This window comes from Saccopteryx leptura, chromosome 5 (genome assembly GCF_036850995.1).
Source record: "Saccopteryx leptura isolate mSacLep1 chromosome 5, mSacLep1_pri_phased_curated, whole genome shotgun sequence".
Classification (NCBI taxonomy): Eukaryota; Metazoa; Chordata; class Mammalia; order Chiroptera; family Emballonuridae; genus Saccopteryx; species Saccopteryx leptura.
This window is the reverse complement of record NC_089507.1, coordinates 156,953,997-156,981,393: the sequence shown is the minus strand read 5'-3', so window position 1 is coordinate 156,981,393 and position 27,397 is coordinate 156,953,997. Positions and strand designations below refer to the sequence as shown.

Genomic DNA, 27,397 nt, shown 5'->3' with positions numbered 1-27,397 from the left:
AAAAATAAATAAAATTCAGAATTAATGTTTTCTTTTATATATTCTTTCAGTTATTAAATGTCTATTGAGCACATATTATCTGTGTGACCTTGGGCAAGTTACTTAACCTCTCTAATACTTCATCTATAAAATAGAAATAATAGTAGTACTACCACATGTGAGGACAATGAGATAATATATGTAAATCAGATACTGCCTGTCATGCAATAAATTAGTTATAGCACTTAAAAATGTTGACTTATTATTTTTAGCCCTATGAAGAAAACAATAGAACTTTGCTGAGAAATATGAAACATTTGAATATGAGACCTAACACATTCTGAGGTTATACTCAGTAATGGAAAAAAATATCAAATCTTACTAAATTAATGTGTGAATGAGTTGAAATTTCAATATGAATTCCAAAGAGATTTTTAAAAATTGAACCTGTTGAAAATAATTCCAAAGGTTATGAAACTAGCCTAGGAAATTTAGGAATAAAAATAAAGAGAAGGGCTTTGCCCTACCAGTTAAAAACACAGTGTAGTAATTGAGACAATATGGTGCTGGCAGAGGAGAAAAGGGGAAAAAAGCAAGTGGAATTATTTGGAATCATAATTACCAAGCTAATGTAGGAACTCAGCTTTGGATCAGAAGACATTTCAAATTAATGCAGAAAGAATGGATTATATAATAAGTGGAATTGGGACACTTGGCTAATCACTTGGAAAGAAGTTGGAGTACTCCTTTGTACTTTATACTCATAAACAGCCCAGGCTTACTGAAGATTTGAATATAAAACATAAAACAGCATCACCCACGTCCACCATAGATGAAGCAGCACCCGCCCGAGGCACCGCACCCCCTTCCCCCGTAGCGGCACGGTGGCCATTCACCGAGAAGAGAGCGTGTTATTGCATCTGAGGGAGTTTTCACCCTATTTAACCAAGATGACACCAGCACCATCACAAAAAGGAATTGGAACTAGGATCATTAGGTCAGAATGCAACAGAAGCAAAATAACAATATGGAAGAAAAGGCCAACATATGTTGCATCATGGCTAAATAGCAATGACAATTATGAGTAGCTAACATTTATAGCACTTATGTATCAAGCCATGTTTAAGTACTTTTTGTATATTAATTCACTTAGTTCCCACATGAAGTAGTATGATTATTACCCTCATTTTACAGACAAGGAAACCAAGGCCTAGAGACATATAATTTGCTAAAAGGCAAACACTTAGTAATTGGCAAAGCCAGGATTCCCACCCAGGCACGGTGGCTCCAGAGTCTGTGCCCTAATCCACTTTGCTACTTTCCCTACCTAGGAAACCAAAAAGTACAGACGATGAAGAAGAAATAGCAAAACCATGTCATGTAAGTGCAAAGAGGATAAAGAACAGATAAATTGATGAGAGAAATAGATATTGACCTGGTGTTAGGACTTGAGTATTTGGTTTATGGTTGGTGGTTCCATTTATTAAGTTAAGGAACAGGGAGGAAGAATTCATTGAAATGGAGAACAGAACAGGAGCAGAAATTTTCTAAGGGAGCATTCCCAGACTTAAGGTATAAAGGATATTAAAATTGAGGTGTACAGGTAAATAAATGTTACTGGAGTTGTTGAAGAGAAATAAATCCTTTTCCGTCTGCACATTATCTTATGTTAAGATCACTGCTTTGGTTAATCTAAGTTCTGTCCTTCTTTTCTTAGGTAACCCAGGTTTTTCTGCCTTTTATGTGCCATTTGCAAAGGCTATATACTCTTCAATAAACAGACGCTTTCCAGTTTGGGTTGTCAGTCATGGTGGGCATGTTCTGACCCCCAAAGACAAGAAGATTCTTGCAACCATAGATGGTATGTCTTTATCAACATCTGTTTTCCTTTACAGTGAGTGAGTGTTCATGTTTCTAGAAAGCCTGCTAAGGTTAAGAGTTAGTTACACTACGACACTGGAAACCTCTGCTTGTGGAAACCTCTCTCTTTTTACCTGTGTGTGTGTCCCTCTATGAATGCAACTTAAGAGACTTTTATACTTTGCTTAAAGACTGGGATATACTTTAAAAAGTAAGTAAATTTTGACTACGTAACAGTGAATGATTTTTAAGAGCAGTAGTGACATGAAACTGAATATTCAGTTATTGCCTTGATTAAAAACATCTATTTCAACAACCATCATACTGAAATGGAACTGAAAGTGAATAATATGTAACTGTGAAATATTTTAAAAGCTACATTTTTATTGTTATTTCTTCATATATGCGCAAAGAAAATTTTAGGTTCAATACAGCAAACATTTGATCAGAATGTGTATAGCGACTTTGAAAGTTGAAAATGGACTCTTGACAGTAACCCCAGGCTGGGTTTTCTCAGACTTGGGCTGAGGCGGAAACCCCTGGGGCTGGCTTAGCGACACACCTATTATTGCCCCCTAAGGTGCAGATTCAGTAGATGTGGCAGCAGGACTTGAGAATTCCAGGGATGTGGATGCCGGCTGGTTCTGGCACCACTTTTCAGAACCACTGCTTTAGAGCTTCACCAGTAACAGTGGTGAGGGGAACCAGTAGCTGTAGTGTGCCTGAATTTCTGGGATGTGTCTTTAATTCTTGTTGTAAATTGCCATCTTGTTACTTATAACTCTATTTTGAGTATGCTTATTGCTTAAGCCACTTGCATACTGTTGAGTTAGTAATTAGAGCCCGGTTTTTTTGCTACCTAATGAGAACAGTGCCATCTAGAGGCACTAGCCCAAAGGGCCACCACAGGGCCAGAGGAAGCTGTGGTTTCCAGAGGGGGTGAAAAGGCCACTCATCACCAAGGGTTTATTGACAACTTACTAGTTTTTGTGTGGAGCTGCAGAAGCCTACAAACAAATAGAAATGCCCTTCTGTGTTCTGAGTAGCACAGAAGTTCTGTGAAGGGCAGGCAGGGCTCTGGGCCTCACTGGCACCCCCATCTACCCAGAACAGTTCTTTCACCCTTTTCACAGAGTGGACATTATGTTTGTAAATGCTGTAGTAGATTGCTTTGGCTAGGCAGGACAGATATATTATTTATCATCCAAGATGATTATTCTAAAGGACAGGTTTTCTGACGTGCAAAATATGGTGTGAAAAATATGTAATCATTGAGAGAAAGGACATAAGCTATAACCACACATCAAGTGTTAAAAGTATGTTTTGCTTCATATTAGCCCATGTTAAAATTATGAACAGTTGGAAATAATATTCTCGTTGCACCCCATTATCACAGTCATAAATTGAGTATAATTGAAAGAACAGATGTTTGCCAATGTCAGAAGAGGGTGCTTCAAAAAAAAAGTGTGAAAAGAAAATTTGAGGAATTAGAAGTATAAACTCTTTCTGGCTTTCATTTACTGTAGAGTCAGCTTCCTCAATGGCGGTTCATTATCAACTATTTTAAGTCATTTGTTCAAAAAGTATAACATAAAAGCTGGAAGTCATAGTGGTTTAGTTTCAGCTGATAAAACATTATCTAAAAAAGTTACACAATCTTTCAACTAATGATGAATTTGGGTCATGCTTATCCAAAGAAACTTTAAACCACTCTCATTCCAGTACCCAAAACTTAAAGAGAGAGAGAACCCAGTAGAGCTTTCTATCTTGCCAAGACTGTGATTGGCAGAGGAACATGGAGGCAGAATGTAATGAGGAGATAAGCCCAAGGCAGAGACAATCAGACAGCCAAGTCTTGGGGCCCACAGTCACTAGAAATAAATGTTTGTCTCTAAGTAGGTGGGAAGAGGCAGAAAAGCAAAGGGTGGCGCAAGGAAAGAAGTTAAAATGAAGAAAATTGTTCGAGTCTCAAGAAAGACAGAAGAAGGAAGCAGAGCAAGACTAGGAAAAGTAGCATTGCCCGTAAGTCCTGTGATACAGGACAGATCGCTGCCCTTCCCTTCATAATCCTTAGGTATCTTCTGGCTTCTCACACGGTGCGATCCAGACTCCTTGGCGATGTTCAGTGTCCCCCTTGATCTATTCTCTGCCTTCCTTTCCAGCCTTATTTGTTCCCCCTTTCTCTATAACCACAAATAGCCATGGACATCAAGCTGTGTCCAGAATTGCACCTCTCACTTTTAAGCCTTTTGCTTTGCTTTTATTATTTGCTAAGTCTATAACGTTGTGTTCTCCTTACTGAGTTAGTCAATCGCTCACTGTCTCGCTCTCTCTACCCCACCCTTATGTTTTCCCCACTGGAATTCCAGAACATTGGTTTTAGTCAAGTGGAAAGCATAATTTGATTACCCTGGTTTTCACCATCTGTTTGGAAAATAATAGTTTAAAACTATTTTATAAGACATGTTTGGAGTTTACAAAGTTTTTGTTTGTTTTTTAAGCGAGGTAGCAGTTTTAAATAGAGTGTCTTCCTGCCATCTCTCCCTGTGTGGCATACCTTGAAGGCTAACAGAGTAGCATTGTTTAGATACAAGGAGCTTACAGAATACTTAGGGGACCGGGGATAGTCCAGGCCTGAACTATGAAAGTATATTTTTACATCAGCTTAGTCAACTCGGGACAGCTGTAAAAGAAATACCTTTGGCTCGGTGAATTAAGTAAGCGTAAGGAATTGGGGACGGTTCTCATCTTCTGCATCACTGATGTTTGTGTGAACCCAGATAAAGTCCTTTGGAGCTTCTGTGTGCCATTGAGAGCAATAAAGATGTGAAATTCCTATGAAATTAATTAATGTAAGATAGCTAGGAATGGCATGTCAAAGCATTCTTAATTTAAAATTTTTGAGAAATTTTTTAAACTATAGAGAAGTACAATTGTACAACAGTCTAAGATTCTGTTTATTCACTACTCTTTTCAGTTAACTCTTTGCCATAATTGCATTATTTTGTTAATTAAGTAAATGAAATAAAGCAGTACAGAAAATGTTCCATCTTTTTGGTATCCTATCTCCAATTCGGCTATCACAAATTTAGAGTAAATGTCATGTCCCTTTTTATATTACTGGTTACATATATGTAATGATGAGCAACATATGATATGTTTTGTGTGTTTTTAAAACTTTACCTAAGAAATAAACTGCATATTCATCTTGCTGAAAACATTCTTTAACATATGAAGTGCTATTTTAAGCCTTTTAATTTCCACATGTAAGTTATTCATAAGATATAACTTTGGAGGAATGATGGGCAGGATGGGAGAGTTTACTAGCTGGGAAAATTCTGGCATGAGATTTAGAGAGTTACTATCTATAGACTCAGGCCAGCAAAAGGCTTGTGTGGAGCCAGTCTCCAGTCTTGCTAGTTCTGTGGTCATAGGTGACTTGTAAATACTGCTTGTGTGATGATATGTAGCAACACTCAATGCATTTATACTCAGTGTAGCTAGACATATATGTGTGTGTGTGTGTGTATATAGTTAAATATATATTATTAAATTTAGACCATTATGATTGCACTCAAATATGTCAAATTACACATTTATAGTCATGAGCAGACTTAAAAAAAATGCTATTTCCTAGGTATTTATCTCAAATTACTTGGAGACAAGTACAGTACTTTTTATGAACCCAAAGGGTTGTATTACTTTCTTTTGTAATCCAAAAATCCCTGTTCTTTTCTCAAAAAATATTTGAGATATTCTTACTTCAGCGTTTTTTTTTTTATAAATAAATTTTTATTTTAATGGGGTGACATCAATAAATCAGGGTACATATATTCAAAGAAAACATTTCCAGGTTATCTTATCATTTAGTTCTGTTGCATACCCATCACCCAAAGAGAGATCATCCTCCGTCACCCTCTATCCAGTTTTCTTTTTATCCCTCCCCCTCCTCCTCTCCCTCCTCCCCTCTCCCCACCCCACGTAACCACCCCACTCCTGTCCGTTTCTCTTAGTCTCGTTTTTATGTCCCATCAATGTATGGAATCCTGCAGTTCTTGTTTTTTTCTGATTCACTTATTTCACTCCGCGTAATGTTATCAAGATTCCACCATTCTGCTGTAAGTGATCCGATGTCGTCATTTCTTCTAGCTGAATAGTATACCATGGTGTATATGTGCCCCATCTTCTTTATCCAGTCTTCTATTTTTTTTCACAGTGATTAAAAGCCTTTAAGCAAAATCTTGGCCAATACAGCAAGAATCCATAAAAGAGTAGTGTCCTTAACATGTTCACCAAGTCCAAGTTGGCCCCAACACCATGCCAAATTCCTGAAAAATGCAACCCAACCACAGTTCAGTCTGTTAGGAGCTGTCACAGGGAGCAGGAGTCCAGGAAAAGTCCTCATGGCACTGGAATTGTTGTCACCATTCTATACTTTGCAGCTCATGTCCAAGTCCCAATGACCACTGCTTCTAGCTGGTAATGATTCAGGTAGACTGGAAAAGCCATTTGCAGCATGCGTGGATATGGAGCTTCTGTTCTCCTCTGCCTGGAGAGATGAGACCAGGTTGCTTTTCCCTGGAGCTCTGCGACTGTGGCTTGGTAAAGAGAACCTTGGGATACACTAAGCTGGGTGTCAAAGGTAGATTCATAATAGAAGTTGGCAAAAGGGGGAAAGAGAGCTCTAAATTAGGAGTAGGTCCCAGCCTGAAATATGAGTGGGGCATTGAGGTAGGAGGGATAAAGGAAACACTATATATTAGGCAAAGCAGCAGAAAATAGGACTATCAACACCCACAACAGAGATCTTTGAGGGAAGAATAAAAAACCTGACTATTCAGGCAAAACATAGTTAAGTGGCCCTTGTGCAAATGAGATCAGTTTACCTGCTTCTTGGAAGAAATACCCTAGGCTCGTCCACAGTGTCGTGGATAGGGCCGAAGGCCCTGGGCACCTTCAGCCTTCAATGGCAAACCCCAGCATTCTGGGCAAGGTTAGGTCATAGGTGGCTGGAGCAGGGCTGGAAGAGACTGAACCCTCCCTTAGAGGAGCGAGGGGGAAGCCTACCTTCCAGTGTCCCTGTTTCCTCACAGCAGAGGCATGTAAGCCTGGCAGGCTTTAGCTCAATGACCTTCCTTTCCACTATTGAAGCAGGACCCAGATGGCATCCTATGAGACCCCTTTGGGGCGTTGGAGCTTTTAAGGGTGTATCCTAAAAGCTGGTAGTTCCCCTGATCTCTATTGGGCTTTTTCTGCCTCTAGGTATCATAAAAGCCATGCTCAGAAGATCTCGCTGAGGGGTTTGAGGATCCCCTTCCGCCTATATAAATCTTTTCCATATATCTGGAGCTATTTTGAAAAAGACAAAACAGTGTTATTAGCTGGATCTAGTAAAGAAGGTAGTAGTTTGCAGGCGAAAAAGATTTGGTGTCTCCTGTTCATCAGCATTCAAAAGAAATGTAAATTTTATTTATTTATTTTTAAGTAAGAAGCATGATATGGTAGACCCGTATGAGTTCCTGGATATGACTACCCCCTTTTAATTTTTTTTTTTTTTAAATTGATCTTAAAATGTTTGCTGAGTACACTTTAATAATACCTTAACTTTAAAGATTGTAAGCATGACAAAATACAATAAATGCTTTTGCTCCATATGCAGGAGCATTTTCAGTTTAGCCAGTTTAGGAAATCCAATAATAGAACAATGCATACAGACAATGAGCTATAACATGCTTAGCAGCCTCTCCTGTTCTGACAGAGGTTACTATAGATCCGGAATATGTATTCACTGTAATGTGGACATACGACTGTTTGCCAAATGAAGGTATATGAGTAACATCCATCTGCCAAAGTTGTCCTGGTAGGGGTCCTTGAGGGTTAACTCCAAATGAAGGGGCAGTATAGGACCCCTTGGACAGGATTTCCCAATCTGCCGTGCTGCTTCCCGAGAAAGTTGAAACTGTTCACACCGGACTGCAGTGTTCTGGTGATGCATAGTATGAGACTGACTTGCTCGGTCTGTCATGGTTTTTCCATATAATTTTCTTTTGGGTAGCTTGATCAACAAGGGCATTCCTAGGCCCTGGCCAGTTTGCTCAGTGGTAGAGCATTGGCCTGGTGTGCAGGATTACCGGGTTCGATTCCCAGTCAGAGCACACAGAAGAAGCGCCCATCTACTTCTCCACCCCTCCCCCTCTCCTTCCTCTCTGTCTCTCTCTTCCCCTCCCACAGCCAAGGCTCCACGAGAGCAAAGCCACCCCGGGCACTAAGGATGGCCCCATGGCCTCTGCCTCAGGCACTAGAATGGCTCTGGTTGCAACAGAGCAACACCCCAGATGGGCAGAGCATTCCCCCCCGGTACGCATGCCAGGCGGATCCCTGTCAGGCGCATGTGGAAGTCTGTCTGACTGCCTCCCCATTTCCATCTTCAGAGAAATACAAAAAATAAATAAATAAAAGAAAAAATACAAAAAAAAAAAAAAAGAAAAGAAAAGAGAAACAAAAAAGGGCATTCCTTTGTGCTAAAGCTCCAGGGAGCATGGAGTGAGCTTGAGTATGTCCTATGAAACATGGAGCTCTATGTTGACATATAAGTCTTTGAAGAAGGAGGAACTGCTGAAATAGTTCATCAGCATTTGTCCCTAAGACAGCAGTCTTTATAGTGGAAACACCATAAGTAAATATTTGCTGTCTGTCTATAGATTAAGGGGGGAATATGGTAAATGCTGAAAAGCCATGATCTTTGTGCCCCTCCCCTCCCCCAAACTCCTCCCTCTCCTCCCCCCACCCTGTAACCCCAACACTGTTGTCCATGTCTCTGAGTCTCATCTTTATGTCCCACCTATGTATGGAATCATATAGTTCTTAGTTTTTTCTGATTTACTTCTTTTGCTCAGTATAATGTTATCAAGGCCCATCCATGTTGTTGTAAAAGATCCTATGTCATCATTTCTTATGGCTGAGTAGTATTCTATAGTATATATGTACCAAAGCTTTTTAATCCACTCGTCCTCTGATGGACACTTGGGCTGTTTTCCAGATCTTTGCTATTGTGAACAATGCTGCCATAAACACGGGGGTGCATTTCTTCTTTTCAAACAGTGCTATGGTGTTCTTGAGGTATATTCCTAACAGTGGTATAGCTGGGTCAAAAAGCAGTTCGATTTTTAATTTCTTGAGGAATCTCCATACTGTTTTCCACAGTGGCTGCACCAGTCTGCATTCCCACCAGCAGTGCAGGAGGGTTCCCTTTTCTCCACATCCTCGCCAGCACTTATTCTGTGTTGTTTTATTGCTGAGCGCCATTCTGACTGGTGTGAGGTGATATCTCATTGTGGTTTTAATTTGCATTTCTCTAATCATTAGTGATGTTGAACATTTTTTCATATGCCTATTGGCCATCTGTGTGTCCTCTTTGGAGAAGTGTCTATTCATTTCTTTTGCCCATTTTTGGATTGGATTGTTTGACTTCCTGGTATTAAGTTTTACAAGTTCTTTATAAATTTTGGTTATTAACCCCTTATCAGACGCAATGTCAAATATATTCTCCCATTGTGTAGTTTGTCTTTTTATTCTGTTCTTATTGTCTTTAGCTGTGCAGAAGCTTTTTAGTTTGATAAAGTCCCATTTGTTTATCCTGTCTTTTATTTCACTTGCCTGTGGAGACAAATCAGCAAATGTATTGCTGCGAGAGATGTCAGAGAGCTTACTGCCTATGTTTTCTTCTAAGATGCTTATGGTTCCACTGCTTACATTTAAGTCTTTTATCCATTCTGAGTTTATTTTTGTGAGTGGTGTAAGTTGGTGGTCTAGTTTCATTTTTTTGCAGGTAGCTGTCCAGTTTTCCCAACACCATTTGTGGAAGAGGCTGTCTTTACTCCAGTTTATTTTCTTACCTCCTTTGTCAAATATCAGTTGTCCATAGAGCTGTGGGTTTATTTCTGGGTTCTCTGTTCTGTTCCATTGATCTATGTGCCTGTTCTTTTGCCAGTACCATGCTGTTTTGAGTACAATGGCCTTATAATATAACTTAATATCCGGAAGTGTGATACCTCCCACTTTATTCTTCCTTTTCAAGATTGCTGAGGCTATTCGTGTTCTCTTTTGGTTCCATATAAATTTTTGGAATATGTGTTCTATATCTTTGAAGTAAGTCATTGGTATTTTAATCGGTATTGCATTGAATTTATAAATTGCCTTGGGTAATATAGACATTTTAATGATGTTTATTCTTCCTAACCGTGAGCACAGTAGATGCCTCCACTTATTCGTATCTTCCCTGATTTATTTTATCAATGTTTCATAATTTTCCGAGTACAAGTCTTTAATCTCCTTGGTTAGATTTATTCCTAGGTACTTTATTTTTTTGGTTGCAATGCTAAAGGGGATTGATTCCTTGATTTCTCTTTCTGACAGTTCATTATTAGTGTATAAAAATGCCTCTGATTTCTGAGTATTGATTTTATATCCTGCCACTTTGCCGAATTCATTTATCAGGTCTAGTAGTTTTTTGACTGAGACTTTAGGGTTTTCTATATACAATATCATATCATCTGCAAATAATGATAGTTTTACTTCTTCTTTTCCAATTTGGATGCCTTTTATTTCTTTTTCTTGTCTGATTGCTGTGGATAGGACTTCCAGAACTATGTTGAATAAGAGTGGTGAAAGGGGGTACCCCTGCCTTGTTCCTGATCTTAAGGGGATTGCTTTTAATTTTTGCCCATTGAGTATGATGTTGGCTGTGGATTTGACATAGATGGCCTTTATCATGTTGAGGTATGTTCCCTGTATTCCCACTTTGCTGAGAGTTTTGATCATGAATGGGTGCTGGACTTTATCAAATGCTTTTTCTGCATCTATTGAAATTATCATGTGGTTTTTCTCCTTTCTTTTGTTTACGTGATGAATCACATTGATTGATTTGCGAATATTGTACCACCCTTGCCTCCCCAGAATAAATCCCACTTGATCATGGTGTATGATTTTTTTTCATATATTGCTGGATCTGGTTTGCTAATATTTTGTTGAGGATTTTTACATCTAAGTTCATCAGGGATATTGGCCTATAATTTTCTTTTTTTTGTGTTGTCTTTGCCTGGTTTTGGAATCAGAATTATGCTCGCCTCATAAAAGGAGTTTGGAAGTCTTCCTTCCTCTTGAATTTTCTGAAATAGCTTGAGAAGGATAGGAGTTAGTTCTTCTTTGAATATTTGGTAGAATTCACTTGTGAAGCCATCAGGCCCAGGACTTTTCTTTTTTGGGAGTTTTTTGATAGCTGTTTCAATCTCATTTGTTGTAATTGGTCTGTTTAGGTTTTCTGATTCTTTCAGATTGATTTTTGGAAGATTATATGATTCAAGGAATTTGTCCATTTCATCTAGGTTGTCTAGTTTTTTGGAATACAGTTCTTCATAGTATTTTCTTACAATATTTTGTATTTCTGTTGTGTCAGTTGTTATTTCTCCACTCTCGTTTCTAATTTTATTTATTTGAGTCCTCTCTCTTTTTTTCTTGGTGAGTCTCGTTAAAGGTTCATCGATCTTGTTTACCTTTTCAAAGAACCAGCTCCTGGTTTCATTGATCCTCTGTATTGTTTCTTTAGCCTCTATGTCATTTATTTCTGCTCTGATCTTTATTATTTCCTTTCTTCTACTAGCTCTGGGCTTTACTTGCTGTTCTTTTTCTAGTTCTTTTAGATGCAGGGTTAAGTTGTTTATTTGAGCTTTTTCTAGGTTCTTGAGGTATGCCTGTAATGCTATAAACTTCCCTCTCAGGACTGCTTTTGCTGTGTCCCATAAATTTTGAGTTGATGTATGCTCATTATTGTTTGTTTCTAGGAATTTTTTAATTTCTTCTTTGATCTCAATGTTAACCCATTCGTTATTTAATAACGTGCTATTTAGTTTCCAAGTGTTTGAATGTTGTTCGATTTTTCTATTGTGGTTGATTTCTAGTTTAATGCCATTGTGATCAGGGAAAGTGCTCGATATGATTTCAGTCTTCTTAAATTTGTTGAGACCACTTTTGTGCCCTAACATGTGGCCTATTCTAGAGGATGTACCATGAGCACTTGAAAAGAATGTATATTCTGCTGTTTTAGGGTGAAAGGTTCTGAAGATATCTATCAACTTAAAGTTGTCCTTTAAGTCTGCTGTTTCTTTGTTAATTTTCTTTCTTGAGGATCTATCTAATGATGTTAATGGGGTATTGAAATCCCCTACTATTATAGTATTGCTGTTAATCTCGCCCTTTAAGTCCATCAAAGTCTGCTTTATATATTTAGGTGCTCCTATATTAGGTGCGTAGATATTTATAATGGTTATATCTTCCTTTTGGATTGCTCCCTTTATCATTATGTAGTGACCTTCTTTATCTCTAACTATGGTCTTTGTTTTAAAGTCCATTTTGTCTGATATAAGTATTGCTACCCCAGCTTTTTTTTCATTTCCATTTGCATGAAATATTTTTTTCCATCCTTTTATCTTCAGCCTGTGTGCATCTTTTGATTTAAGGTGTGTCTCTTGTAGACAGCATATGTATGGGTCCTGTTTTCTTATCCACACAGCTACCCTATGTCTCTTGATCAGATCATTTAATCCATTAACATTTAAGGTTATTACTGATATGTAATTGTTTATTGCCATTTTTTTTTTTCTTTAAAACTGTATTCCTCTTTTGCTATATTATTTTTTTCCTTTGATCTGTTTACAACAGGTCCCTTAGCATTTCTTGCAGCCTTGGTTTGGTTGCAGTGAATTCCTTGAGGTTTTTTTTTTTTTTTTGTCTGTAAAGCTTTTTATTTCTCCTTCAATTTTAAATGATAGCCTTGCTTGATAAAGTAGTCTTGGTTGTAGGTTCTTCTTCTGCATTACTTTGAATATTTCTTGCCATTCCCTTCTGGCCTCAAGTGTTTCTGTTGAGAAGTCAGAAGTCATCCTTATGGGGGCTCCTTTGTAGGTAATAGTCTTTTTTTCTCTAGCAGCTTTTAATATTTTCTCTTTATCAGTTAGCTTTAGTATTTTAATTATGATGTGTCTTGGTGTTGGTTTCTTTGGGTTTCTCCTTAATGGAGTTCTCTGTGCTTCCTGAACATGTGAAATGTTTTCCTGCCTTAACTGGGGGAAGTTTTCCGTTATAATATGTTTGAACAAAGTCTCTATCCCTTGTTCTTTCTCTTCTTCTTCAGGAACCCCTATGATGCAGATGTTATTTCTCTTCATGTTGTCACAGAGCTCTCTTAGAGTTTCCTCAGACTTTTTGAGTCTCTTTCCTTTTTTCTGCTCTGCTTCTGTGCCTTTATTTATCATGTCCTCTAACTCACTGATTCCATCCTCTGCTTCATCCATCCTGCTTTTAATTCCTTCCATTGTATTCTTTATTTCAGATATTGTATTTGTCATTTCTGACTATTCCTTTTTATTATTTCAATATCCTTTTTTATATTTGTTATCTCTTTATTTAGATTTTCGTAATGGCCATCTATGGTTGTTCTAATATCTTTGAGCATCCTAACAATCATTATTTTAAACTCTGCATCTGGTAATTTGGTTATATCTGATTCACTTAGGTCCTTTTCTGGAAATTTTTCTTGGTTTATTTGTGTTGTATTTCTCTGCCTCCACATTTTCTCTTCACGGGAGTGGCTGTGATCATTTGCTCAGGTGCACAAGCGTTGGTGGCCTTGGCCTTTGCCCCACCCCCGTGTGCAACATTATGCTCAGTCCTGAGGGCGCTGGCAAGCACCTTTGCTCAGCTGCGGGTCTCCGCCTGTCTCCAGGCTTTCGCCCTGCCCTTGCAGGAGGAACCCACTCGAGGAACGGCTGCTAGCCTTGGCTCTACTGCTGGTCAGGACTGTGTGCCCAGCTCAGCTCAGTAGCGGAACTCCGCCTCTTCTGGGCTTTTGGCTCCACCCCTGCGGGAGGAGCCAGCTACCAAGTCAGACTGCAAGCCTGGGTTGCACGGGTGGGGCAAGGCTGTGCTCCTGCACCCTTGCTCAAGGGCTGGTCTCCACCCTTTCCGTGGTTCCCGCCCATCTCCCGCAGGCTGGATTACAGGCTGCCGGCAGCTGAGCTTGACAGCTTTTGCATGCCCCCTTCTCCCCAGCCAGGCAAGATTGAGCTCACACCTGAGCCCAGTGGTGGTCACCCGGCTTCTGCCCCTGCCAACAGAACCGCGCTTTTGTCTCCCACTGCTGCCCGCCCTCCGGCGCGCCCTCAGCCATGTGGGTGGGGGCATTGCAGCTCGTACCCTAAGACTCACTACTGTAGACCCAAAAGCTCCCTCCTTCTATGCAACTCTGCTCTGAATGCCAGGGGGGAGCTTGTTTGGCTGCTCTCCTGCTTCCCTTTGCTGGTATTGCTGTTTCCGGGGAAAATATTCACTTCAGCTGTGGGGAGTGACTCGTCCCAGGGGTTAGGGTGGCTATCTCCCAAAATGTTTCTCCCTGTGCCTCCTAGATTACACGCTCTTCCTGTTACTCTGGTCCTCTCCTCTCTCCCCCCGTCCCCAGGAGCCCCGGATGAGTGGTTGTGAGAGAGATGTTCTGCATGGTCCCTTTAAGAAGGATCCTGGGTCTGAGAAATCAGACTCTTTCTCACAAACAGTATCCTGACTTGTTTCCAGCTAAATACTGTCCTTATGCCTCTTCTGGGCTCCGGGGCTGCAGGCTGGGGCTTTGTTCCTGGGACTCAGGACCCTTTCCCCTCTGCTAAACTCACTTCTCGCCACGCGAGTCTCTCCCTGCTGCCGTTTGCTCCGGGGAGCTGGGCAGCCCTCTCTGCATTTCCGCTTTTCCTACCAGTCTCGGTGTGGCTTCTTCAGTGTTCCTTGGTTGAAGAGTCCTCTTAGTTTAGTCCGAAGTTGGTTTTTCCAGATGATAGTTCATAAAATTAGTTTGTAATCCACTTTGGTTCTGGGAGGTAGATGTTGGTACGTCCGCCTACTCCAGCGCCATCTTGTCTCTCTCTCTTACTTTAGCATTTTATAATTTCTTTTTATTTATTTGTTTCCTCTTATTAGTTTGTGAATTCCTTAAGACAAGTAGAGTATATTGTATTTATATCTACACTTTCAATATTACTATGGGCCAGTTAGTTATTGGTTTCTGTCAGACTAGCCAATTTAGTTCATGTGAAATGAAAGAAAACAATAGTTATCAGATTCACCTGTGTCCTGAAGCTGTAAGAGTACATAATATTTTGATCCAAAATTAACAAAGTTTTAATAACTAGATTGACTAATTTGAACAACTACATGAAAAGTAAAAGTGAAGTACTAATATTACCTAATTCCTCTATGAACTACCTAGGAACAGATTAGATGTACCTTTTGAAATAATCTTCAAAATCAATATGTGAGCTATAATGTGGATTTCATAGAGATCGGTTTAAGAACAGGGTCAGATTGTAAAAGGGAATTGTCAGTATTATATTCGGGTCCATATGTTGATAAAGATACAGTGACTAGGATTAACATCTATCAATTCAACCAGTTCTCAATTCAGAAACAGATTAAATTTCAAGCACACTTAGTTGACTATAACTTGGAGTACATTTACCCTATAGAAAGAATGGTATCATCTTCATATTATCCTTCTTCTGATTTTAATAAAATTGATTATAATTTTTTACTGCATTTTATGTAGTAAGTTAATGATTCCTAAGTTTTTCAGAGTATATTACGATAATAATAGGCACAGAAATATATAGTTAAATATAGTCTTTTAAACCTGTAGTTCTTGCTAATAAAATAATGTTCAGATAGCACATTCAAATTTTCTATCATTGATTATTTATTTATAGAAATTATTTTTCCAATTAATCTCATTACTTCAGCAAACACTAACAAGTAGTGTGTTTATCTTGGAAAACTGAGCAGTTCCCAGAGGTAAAGCCAGACTTATGTCTGAAATCCACTTGATAATCATTTGAATTATAATGTTAAGTTTTGTCTGAAATACAATATTTTAGGGCCTTTTTTCTGGTTTCAGTCAAGTTTTAAAATGTTTATTGCATTTAGCTCATTTTCTTTCTCTTTGCTCTAACCATGTTATGGTTTTGGTATATATTTACAGGGGGGTTTTAAATTACAGTAATTGAAATGATACAAGTCATAACTTTCTCAAACAGTTTACTGTGTGCTTTAGAAAAATAAAATTATTGATTGATTTTAAAAGAGAGAGAGAGAAAGGCATGGGGGGTGGGGAGGGGGAAACATCAACACATAGTTGCTTCTTTTCTGTGCCTTGATGGGGCAAGCCCTGGATTTTGAACCGGCAACCTCAGCATTCTAGGTTGACGCTTTGTCCACTGCACCGCCACAGGGCAGACCTGTGTGCTTTTAAAGTGTTGTACACACAACATTCCTAGGAAGCTAGAATTATTATCTCTGTTATATACACGAGGAGGCTGAAGGATTTACCCAAGTCACACAGTAAGGTGCTCAGCTGGGAATTAGACCCAGACTTACCTAGTTTCCAATGCTCATGATCTTTTACTACCCTATACCATCCCTATGAAAGGAAGACTGACATTTTTAAATGTGTGTATTGTGAGAAATAAAGTACTACTTGGGTTGCAAATATAGGTGTTGGGTTTGGGTATCAGAGAACAATACGATTGTTTGTGGGAAGAGTGATCAGAGAAGGTGTGCCAAGAGCAGGGGAGTATAAACAACTCACACTTAAAGATGATATTAAGTAGACATTTGGATTTGGAGTCATACGGGGTCCTACCCAGGTCAGATTCCCAGGTTCTGTCTCTTCTTGATTCCACTTTAATCTGAACTTCCTTTTTAAACAGAGAACAGATCGTAGGCTGACCTGGGAAGAAGGATTAGGGCAGACTATGTCTTACCGAGGGGATCAGCAGTACCACAGAAACAGGGAACTGATCCTTATTGATTCAGTAGAAAAAACTCTCAAATAACCTGTATGCCAGGCACTGGGAACAGCAAGTCTGGATTGTGGGGTAGGAGTAAGTCAGGGGTGCTGAAGTCAGATGAGCAAGGGATGTTGTGGAAGCTGAAAGGAAGGCTGCCGACTCCTCACCTACCGGACTGTGGAAAGGCTTCCCAGAGGAGATACCACTTGATGAGAATTGAAGGTTGAAGAGGAGTTATCCAGGCTAGCAGGGGGGCCCGAGCACTGAAGGAAATGAAGACAGCGGGTACAGAGAGAAGGCAGTCTTTCCTGATGAGCTTTGGACACCTTTTGAGTAAGCCCACTGTGACTCATTATAGTTTGCATCAGTGCCTTGCAGGAGTCATGGAGGCAGGAAGTTTAGTATTCCAATGATTCAGATTTTAGGAAAAATTTGACTGCCCTGTGGTATTTTGAAATATTACACTCTGTCATTGGGGCTATGTATACATTCACAAGGAAGCCCTTTGAAGTATTCTGTATTTATAGACTATGAGAGCTGGAAGCATCTTCAGAGCTCATCCAGTCAGTTCATATTTTCACTCGGTGACAATATTCACTGTGTGCTAATCACAGGACACAGATGAGATGAACCTTGTCTTCCAGGAGCTTGCAGCCCCAGAGGAAATAAACAGTTGTCTGGGTGTGACACAGGGCTATAGTAAGAGTGGAGTACTGGGTAAACACAAGTAAGGCTCACTTATTTTTCTTGAAAATTAGCTGGACAAAGTTTTAGTTAGTCTAGAAGAATCTAGAAGACAGTTCCTCTGTGAAAGGAAGAGAGAGTACTTAGATCAGTTCTGTGCTGGTTAAAAGAAACAGCTTACAGCATTTCTGCTTAAGTTTTCAGTCTGAGTAATTCAAGCAAACCAAAGATTATCTAAAATAGTTAAGTGACATCATAGATTTTCTCAGTTGTTTATTAATAGTCTAACCAGTGGTTCTCAAAGCATGGTCCCAGGACCAGCAACATCAACATCAACATCCCTTGGAAACTAAGAAATGCAGACTCCAAGGCTCCGACCCAGAACTATAGAATCCAGGACTCTGGTGGTGGGGCCCAGCAATCATGAGGGTTGTGATTCATGGTCAAGTTTGCGAACCATTGGCCTAAGCTACCAGTAATAGTCCATGGAATATCTGTAAGTTTGTGAGCTGTGAGGACAGAAGGCCTGGGTTTGAAAGTCTCCCTCTTACTTTTGTTTTTTTGTTGTTGTTGTTGTTTTGTATTTTTCTGAAGCTGGAAACGGGGAGGCAGTCAGACAGACTCCCGCATGCGCCTGACCGGGATCCACCCAGCACGCCCACCAGGGGGCGATGCTCTGCCCATCCGGGGCGTCGCTCTGTCACGACCAGAGCCACTCTAGCGCCTGGGGCAGAGGCCAAGGAGCCATCCCCAGCACCCGGGCTATCTTTTGCTCCAATGGAGCCTCGGCTGCGGGAGGGGAAGAGAGAGACAGAGAGGAAGGAGAGGGGGAGGGGTGGAGAAGCAGATGGGCACTTCTCCTGTGTGCCCTGGCCGGAATCGAACCCGGGACTCCTGCACACCAGGCCGACGCTCCACCACTGAGCCAACCGGCCAGGGCCGCCCTCTTACTTAATAAGTATTTGACTGTCATTCTGTCACCTAATGTGTGTGAGCTTCTATAAAATGAAGATACTAATACTTCCTTTCCAGGGTTGCTCTGAGGATTTGGTTGATAGAATTTAGCACCTAACAGTGTAGCTAGCATAATGTAGGCTTTAAATAAATGGTAACTACTATTATTATTACTGTTATTTTTTTAATATTTTTCCCACCAAATTTATTACTTTCACTTATTGAATAAAAACATGATCATATTTTTGGTTTTAGATCCAAATGGTCAAGAAAGTAAGGACACCTATGGACTCTGTGGTCAAGTAGAACACAAGATAGCTTTCCTGAGAGCTCACGTGCCCAAGGAAATCAAGCTGGTGATCGTTGGCCATTCGATAGGCTGTTATATTTCCCTCCAGATTCTGAAGCTTGCCCCCGAGCTCCCAGTAAGTATGCCTCTGAGGTGACTGCAGGACCCTGGTTACTCGCTGTACAAAGCCCCGGCTTTCCTTCATCCTGTGTCTCTTGTGTCGTTGATAAATAGAGCAGAGAGAGGATACTTGGTAGCTACCTTTATACTTTTCTCCAAGTACTGTGGGCCTATGTAAGTATATGTTCATGCAATTTCCATAGCACTTTAAAAAATAATACTGAAAAGGTAGGCATTTTCCAACTGAATGCCTTTTAGTCTCAGGTTATCTGGAAGTCTTAAGTTATATGTAACTTGTTGTATTTTGAAAAAAAATATTCAAAAGCAGTCACTAGCTAAGACCTAGACAGGAATCTGTCTTTATTGAGAGAATATTTTGCAAATGTTCATACCCCCTTTTAAAGGGAAGAAAATGTACCATCATCATTGATAGGCAAATAGCTGTCTTTATGTAATGTGAAATCTTTAATCTTCAGTATGAATTGTTATCAGTTCTGTGGCTTGGCAGGCTTTTTGAGACACTCATTTATTGGTTCATTTATTCAAAAATACTTATCAAGTGCCACTATGTACCGAAGACACTGGGGGCACAGAGACCTATTTAAAGTACCCAGGAGAGGTACTGAGCCACAAGATATTTCAAAACCAAACCAAACCCTGTAATTTCATTGAAATAACCCATTGTATAGATGCAGTTCATAACATAAATTATTTCTTCACTCAACAAACATATTAAATATTTGTTATATGTCTGGCCCTGTGCTGTGTGTAGAGGACATCCTAATGAAGAAGACAGTCTTTGAGGTAAGAGAGTCTGAAGTCTAATGGAGGCGACAGGCTAAGCCATGTGTATGATAACTACCATCTAAGTAACTACTAGGTGTGCGGGAGCATGAGGGAGTGCCATTGAACCTGGTCACCGCAGTGTGACACAGGAACTTCATTTTGCTGGCTTCTAACCTCTTCTGTTCCTGCTGATGCCCCTCTAGTGCTGTTATGAGGTTACCATCTTGACTACATCTTTACCAGCCCTATGACTTAGTGGTTCTCTTTGCACAATTGCTGTGAGCCCTGGTTCCAGAGCCACAATACCTTGTTTCAAATATTTGCTGTCATATTTTGTCACTGTGACTTTGGACAAGTTATTGAGTCTCTCTGTACCTTTGTTTCTTCATCTGTAAAATGGGGATAATAAGATGTTCTTCAAAGGAATTCCTTCAAAGGCATTTAGGGGAATTATAGAAAGAATTAGAAGTGGTGCCTAGAGGGTAAAAGTTTGCTATATGTTTAGTGACTGTTATTATAGAAGTGACAGTTCTCCTGCTGTGTTAGGTATCTACGGCCATGTAGCAAACGGATCCAAACCTAACAGCACAAAACAACACACATAGATTCTCTCACAGCTTCTGTGTACCTGGGATCTTGCTTCAGGGTCTTTTATAGGCTTTAATCAAAAGGTCCCATCTGAAAATTTGCATTGCGAAGGACCTTCTTGCAAGCCCATTCATGTGGCTGTTGGGAGGACTCACAGAGAGTGTTGGTTCCTCACTGGCAGTGGGGGAGGCCGCCATCAGTGCCTGAACATGTGGCCTTTCTGACTTGCCTCATGGAAGCAAGTGTGGGAGGAGAGCCAGAAAGAGTCTGCCGGCAAGACCTGTAACCTAGTTACAGAAACGACAGTCCCATCACTTTACAGTCTTCAGACAAGCAGATCCCCAGGTGCAGCTCCCACTGAAGGGGAGTGGCTTACATGGGAGCATGAATGTTAGAAGGTGAGGATCCTACACTCAGCACCTCACTTGTGTGGGCTAACCCAGCATGTAGACACGCGCACACACTTTATTTCCCAGGTTAGGAAGTGCCTTGGTCCTGACACATAAAACGTAGCAAACTGATATGAAATATAATTTTGGTTGTTAGTTGTTGCAGGTGTTTTAAAAGCTTTAAAAACAATAATAATAGCATTACTGTTTGTGATGGCTAATTTTAGGTCTCAGCTTGACTGGGGTAAGGGACACCCACGAGACAGAAAAGAAGATCTATCTTCACCCCCGTGGTCCAGCATGTCCAGTTCTTTGAGGGCCCAACTCAAACAAAAATTCTGAGAGAGAGGAAGTTCTGACTCTTTCACTTCTTGAGCTGGGACAGCCACCTTCTCCTTCCCTAGAACCCTGGATCTCTGGATTCTCAGGTTTCCAGACTCCAGGACTTATACCAGTGGCACCCAGTTCTGACACCTTTGGCCTCAGACTGGCTTACAGCCCTGGCTTTTCTACTTCTCAGCTTGTAGATGGCAGGTAGTGGCACCCTTGCCTCAGTGATTGCGTGACCTAGTTCCTGTAAATCATATATATAGTAAGCCTCCACGTGTCTCCTGTTGCTTCCGTTTCTCTGGAGAACCCTGATGAATACATTATTGCATGAACATAGGGAAGAAAATACTCATTTCTGTGTCCTTCTGTTTATTAACTTAATCACAGCTCTCTTCTTGGGGTTCTTGTTTGTTCGCTCCACATCCATTCTGCATGTCCTGTGTCATTTCTCTTAGACATCTGTGAAAACAGTTGATATACACGTTTGTTTTGAACCCACCTCTTTTTTGGCTTGTGTTCGCAATGTCTGCTGGGAAGGAGTATGATGCATCTTAAGGTTCATGAGGTGCTTCTGACTTCTTCAGCTTTAGAACGTTGTGATGCCTGCTCTGCTTTCAGGGGCTCGCCCTTGTAGGGATGCTGGTGAAAAGGAGAGAGGAGGAGGAGGATAAAACATGAGCTTAACCTGGTCTGATTTTGGACACATAACTCATACTGTGATTATAGAGCTTTCAGAGAAACATGTGAAACTGTGTTTTCTTAAAAAGGGTATTTTAGAAAATAATGTGTGCAATAAATTGTCCATAAAGGTCACCCTGGGGAGGAGGGTGAACATCTGTATAATTTTTATTATTCAAAAGCTTTATATGGTTTCAATTAACTACATTGTTGAAGTCCCCCCACCCCTCTTTAAACACCTGGCCCAGTTAATTTTGGTAGTATGATCCCCGCTGAAGTGTTGAAATTTCAGTGTCTCTAGGCTACTCTAAGACAGCGCAGTGCCTGCATGCCTGAAGTTAGCATGACACGCTCCATTTAAGATGCATTTGACAATCAAGTAAGTTTGTGTAAGCCGGAGTGTTGCAATCCCTAATCATTTTGCCAAAAATAAGTTAGCTGTTATGTTTTATAACATATGAAGTGTGATAATAGGAAACTTGTGTTTCCATCTCTTCTGTTATTTTTACTGGAATATTTGACTCCCATAAGATTTTAAGGACATATGTGTAGTTTAGTAGCTGGTTTATTTGGTTTTATTTTGGTTTAGTTCTTTACAATGTTTTTGTAACTAATTACAGTAAACTTTGATCTTAAAATAATTTTAAGAGACTTATTGCATATATTAAACATGTTGTCTGACCTATATTTTAATGTACTAAAATATTAGCTTTTTAAAATGTGGTATTAAAATATTTTGGTACATAGAATTATAGAAATTCTGCATATGTTTTGACAGTAAAGTCCGGAATAAAGAATTTAAAGAGCCTGAGAAAATTGGTAATTAGATGACTGTTAAATGGTAGCTGTTGTGACTTCTAATAATAAACACAATTTTAGACTCGTAGGATCTTCTAACTGAAAATGGCTTTAGAAACAACCTAGTCCCATCTTTCATTTTATGGATGGGAACTGTGAGAATATGCCTTGCCAGCATTCAGCCTGGCTCTGTCTGACTCCAGAGGTGGGGGCCAGTTCTATTAGCTGTGGGTATAAAGAGAGTCTGTAAGATACTTGATAGCTCTTTCAACCTTTGGATAATAGCAGAGCCTACAGATATTTCTGGAGAATACTTATGTGACTCATTACATTTCAGCACAAGGAATAAGAGACCCCATGAATATTGCTGTAACAATTTGGGGCAGGGTGGAGGACGGGTGCAATAACATGGGAACAAAAAATGTAGTAGTCCTGTCTCTCTATCTAGAATCCTCTTTCTCTCAACATCAATCCTTCATATGTTCAAAATAGACCATCTGATTTTGCCAATACATTGTTTGCATAAAGTTCAAGGTTAGGAGTTAAAAGCCCATGATTCTCAACTGGGACTTTGCACTGAGTCATGAGGTGAATTTCAAGTAATTTAACTTTTATTTTCCTCTAAGAGTTTATATAATATTTAATGATAATACTTCCTCTCCTTCCAGGGGTATCAGATCCTTCAAAACTTAATATCTTATATTATTTGGCCTTCCTTTGGGGAAAATGTACAATAACATAGAGCTTCCTTTGTCCAGTTGGCAAAAATATCTTCTCTCTAAATGAAATTTCCAGATTACTTAAATTCACTCTTTTAAGCACCAAACTATTTTATCCAGTTGGGTAAAAACTTGTCCAAAATAGATGATTTACTGATCTGCCTTCTTCAACAATGCATATTAACTATGGAGGAATTACTGATTCAAGGGCATCATTTTGATAGTGTTGCTATACTACAGTAAAATACAACTAAAGGGATTTTGCCTATGTCCTGAAATTTCTCAGCTGGTTGTGCTTTTAAAAAAAAAAAAAAAAAAAAAAAAATCTCATGTCTGTTTATCTGATAGTTTTTCTATCTCCTCCCTTATTGTTAGATGTACTTCTGTTTCCTACTTATAATTTGGTGCTACTGATTTGCTATGGGTAGAGAAAACAGATAACTATGTTAGAACTTTGTCTCAGGAAAGAAGGACCAGGTCTTAAATGAAGACATAAGAGTAAAACTGACAAAGTTGAGCACATGGATCTGTTACTGTTCAGAACCTCTTTGTCTTGTCTTCTGTGAACCCCCAGTGGTGTTCCTAGATACTCAAACGTTTAGAGACTCAAAGCACACCACAGGTGCAGCTCAGAAGCTTGAAAAACTTGACTGAAAGAGTTAGAATAATAGCATGTTAGGTCATGTAGGTGTTGATTCACAAGTACATCTCATCTCCATTAGGGAAAAATACAAGTTCAGATATTCTGCAAACAGATTATTGAGACTGGTACGCTTTCATTATTCTGATGAACCTTCAGTTCAGAGTTAGACGTGCTTGTGAGAACGCTCAGATACATACCATCACTAAATTGTGTTCAACAGTCAAGTGAATCTGGAGTTGGGGGGAAATAAGAGATAATTCATTTGTCAAAATAGCTGTTGTCAGAGTCCTGTTCTTATATTAAGTGATAAAAAGCAGAAGGCAAATGAGCAAGTACCATCGGCTCTGAGTATTGTAGAAAGAGAGGTGGTCCCTAGCTGGGAATAGCAGAAGCCCAAGGAAAAAGCTGATAGCTGAACAGGAAAAGGATGAGTCAGAATGGAAGTAGAGAATTTGATGTTTTGGTGATAGGGGATTGCTGTGCATTGTAGGCAGGGGAAATCATTGGGGAAAGAAAAGAGGGAAATGGTTTATATCACTGGGCACATGAAGAGAGCAGAGGTGGTCTGAATTGAATACAGCATAGTGTGCACAAAGAGTGTGGGTGATGGGAGAACTGAGGCCGATTGAAGTGCAGGGACAAGAAAGTTTGGACTAGGGGCTTTGGACTCTGTTCTGGAAAGCAAGGAGCCATTGAAGGACCAGTGTTGATAATAGCCCTGCATCAGGTAAAATAATTTCTTCTAAATAGAATGAAATGGGAAGAGAGTGTAGAATAAAAAGTGAACAACCAAGTGATAGACAAGTTTACTAGTCCAGATGAGAAACACTGAAGAAAGTAGATGGGATTTGCCAAGGGACATTATAGAGAGAAAAGAAATGGACAATAGAAGCATACTGGGGTAATTACTTTATTTGATGAAGAAGAGAAAGACGCAGAAAGTACAATTTTCCAGACTATTGACTATATAGTCCATTAGTGGATCCTGTGCTCTCCCCAGTGGGTTGCAACCGGTGGTTCAATCAAGACAGGAAAGACTGCCCTACAGGTACACAGGGTCAGTGGCTTTCAGCACCAGAGGCTTGTGTATTGCTCATAATCCAAGTCTTTTGAGGGTAGGCCGCCCCCATGTAGTTCTGTCCATGTACACTTATTCCAGAATCCAGATGATGGAGTCACTTCTCTCTGGAATATTGCAGTCTTATAACAGAGGATACAAAGAAAATAGTGAGCCATGTACTGTATTTGAAACCTCTGCTTGGAAGTGGTTTTGTCACTCCTCACACTACTTTGGACAGAGCCACTTACATGACCAAGTCTGCCATCAAAGAGGCTACAAAGTCTAATTCCCTTCATAGAAGGAAAGCATATGTTTGTAAACAATAAAATAGCATTTGAAAATATATACAATAAAATAGAGTAAACATGACTAGAAAACATTATAGAGTGTGTTGGATTATAATAAAGGTAAGTATTGTGAAACTTTCATTTCACTTTTTATGTGTGTGCTTATGTCCTAGATTACAATGTAGAATGTATATCTTTGTGTGGGACCAAGGTAAAAAAAAAACCCAACCAAACAGACTAGAATATACCACAGAAGCTAAGAGGAGAGAAAGAAAGTGTCAAGAAAGCTATAGATATGTGGTAGATCAAAGATGGCCATAGATCCTTTGCCATTCCTCTCCTAGAAGGTGAAGTCTCTTTTCCTTCCCCTTTGAACTTGGGCTGGACATGTGACTAGTTTTCACTAATGGAATGCAATGGCAGTGATGTTCTGGTACTTCCAAGCCCAGGCCTTAAGGGTACTGGGAGCTTCTTTTTCTTCCTTTGGAAGCTAGCTGCCATGTAGGAAGTCCAACTGATGAGGAGGCACTCGATATGAGTGAAACCTTAGACCTTCCAGCCTGTCCCATCTGCTATTAAATACTGCCAAGGAAATGGCCCGTATGGAGAAGTTCAGCTGAGCCCTGTATGAATTCTGGACCCCACAAAGTCAGAAAGAATAATCATTGTGGTTTTAAACTATAACTTGAGGGATGGTATGGGTATGTAGTAAGAGGTAATTGAAATAAGGTTGCAGAAATGAGTGTAACAGAGATTAAAGAGAAAAGGAACTTAAGGCTTCTGGTATTAGTACAGTAATCAGAAGGTTACTGTACTAATGATGACCTTAGAGGGAACACTTTTAGTGAAATAATGGGAGGAGGTTGCAGGTGATAAACAGGTAGTTATCCAGGAATTGGCCAGTGAAGGGGAAAAGACAAAATGACAATTTAAGGAAGAAGCTGGTGGAGAGAATGCTTTTGTCCTGTGAGAGGGAATTTAACATATGCCAGGCGAATAGCCCATGCAGGGAGAGAGATGTTGACAATGACAGAGAAGTGGGAACACTCGTTGGAACTGATTTTCTTTTTGTTTTTTAAGCACACTGAAAAACTAGGAAAATTGAATTTTTCTTCATCTTTAACTGCATCCTTGCAATAGTGTTGTTGTGCCTTATGCTTAGTTCTTCACTGAGTCTAGAAACCTAAAACAGTTTATAAAAGTGATGTATTATCATTACGCACAATTATACCCAACATCATTTGAAATTTACAAAACATGTTCACGTATAACAGGGTCATTTAACAACTTAATGTTTCCCATTTTACAAAGAGATTGCAGTTCCAGGGAGTTATATGTCCAAACCATATATCAGAAGCTAGTCAGTGGCAGAACTAGGACTCTGTATTCTGTTTCCTAACCTTCCCATCATCTACTATTAGGTGGAGTAGCAGTTTATAGATGGCTAGAATAAATTACCTTGACAAGCCATCAAAACCTATTTGACCCATATACTTACCTGGCAGGGGAGATACTATACTCACTGAGGTGGTTCCCCCGGGGGTTGGCTTATCCATTGCACTTAGGATGTGCTGACCCCCGCGATTTTCCCAAATGTGGGAAAATCTGCCGACTTTGTGATTAGAGAAATAAAATTACAAAAAAACAACAACAAACCTATTCGACCTAAACATAAGATTTCTACTGTTGTTTCTTTAATATTTGAGTTCTTCAAATACACAGGGGTTAGGGCGGGGGAGTGTTAGTGGGAAGCAGGGGAGTGCTATCGGGGAATTTGAGAGAGAAGTGGGAGAAATGTGGATGTGAGTGACCCGAAGCAGAGAAATAAAGGGAATGGGTGGGGAGGCACGGGCCATGGGCAGACATTGAGCTCAGAATCCTAGAATTGAGTTGGGGGCCAAGGGGAGATAGAGCGTGAAGGGAGCAGGAATACTCTACAAAACAGTGCGTGGTGGTTCCACAGTCGTGTCCACGTGACCCATTAGTGACCCCTGGTGTGTGAATGCCACAGGACTCAGGCAGGCAACAACTAACTGCACACTGGTTTGTGAAAGATTCAGTTTCAGAAAACAGTAAATTCTCTACTCTGAGGGAAGTTTGTACTGAGTATGATAAAATGCTATTTAATCACTCACGAACTTATTTAAATATACAGTTATGTTTATGAGTGTGCACACACATTATCTTTTCAGAATGACCCAGGAGACTTCCTTGCTGAAAACTAGACACATGGAAAGTTTCAACTTTTCAACTTCAGCCATTTTTAGTTATCTGCATGTTTTTTAAAATCCTGAAATTGCTTTCAAAGTGGAAAAATTGTGTGGGCTTTTTTCATCTTTTCATAACTCAGA

The 27,397-nt window shown here is 39.8% G+C and overlaps 1 protein-coding gene and 1 pseudogene across 3 annotated transcripts in view; both read left to right on the top strand.

The window, feature by feature from the left end:
• Positions 1–27,397, top strand: part of LDAH (lipid droplet associated hydrolase) — a 102,826-nt gene that overhangs the window by 17,077 nt on the left and 58,352 nt on the right. For 2 of the 3 annotated variants that reach the window (XM_066386278.1, XM_066386277.1), the window contains 2 exons: positions 1,697–1,840; positions 18,615–18,784. In XM_066386278.1, the coding sequence (XP_066242375.1) occupies positions 1,697–1,840; positions 18,615–18,784 (314 nt within the window). The remainder of the gene's footprint in view (positions 1–1,696; positions 1,841–18,614; positions 18,785–27,397) is intronic. The other variant, XM_066386279.1, reaches the window with a different exon arrangement.
• On the top strand, positions 26,537–26,671 carry LOC136407193 (U1 spliceosomal RNA; annotated as a pseudogene).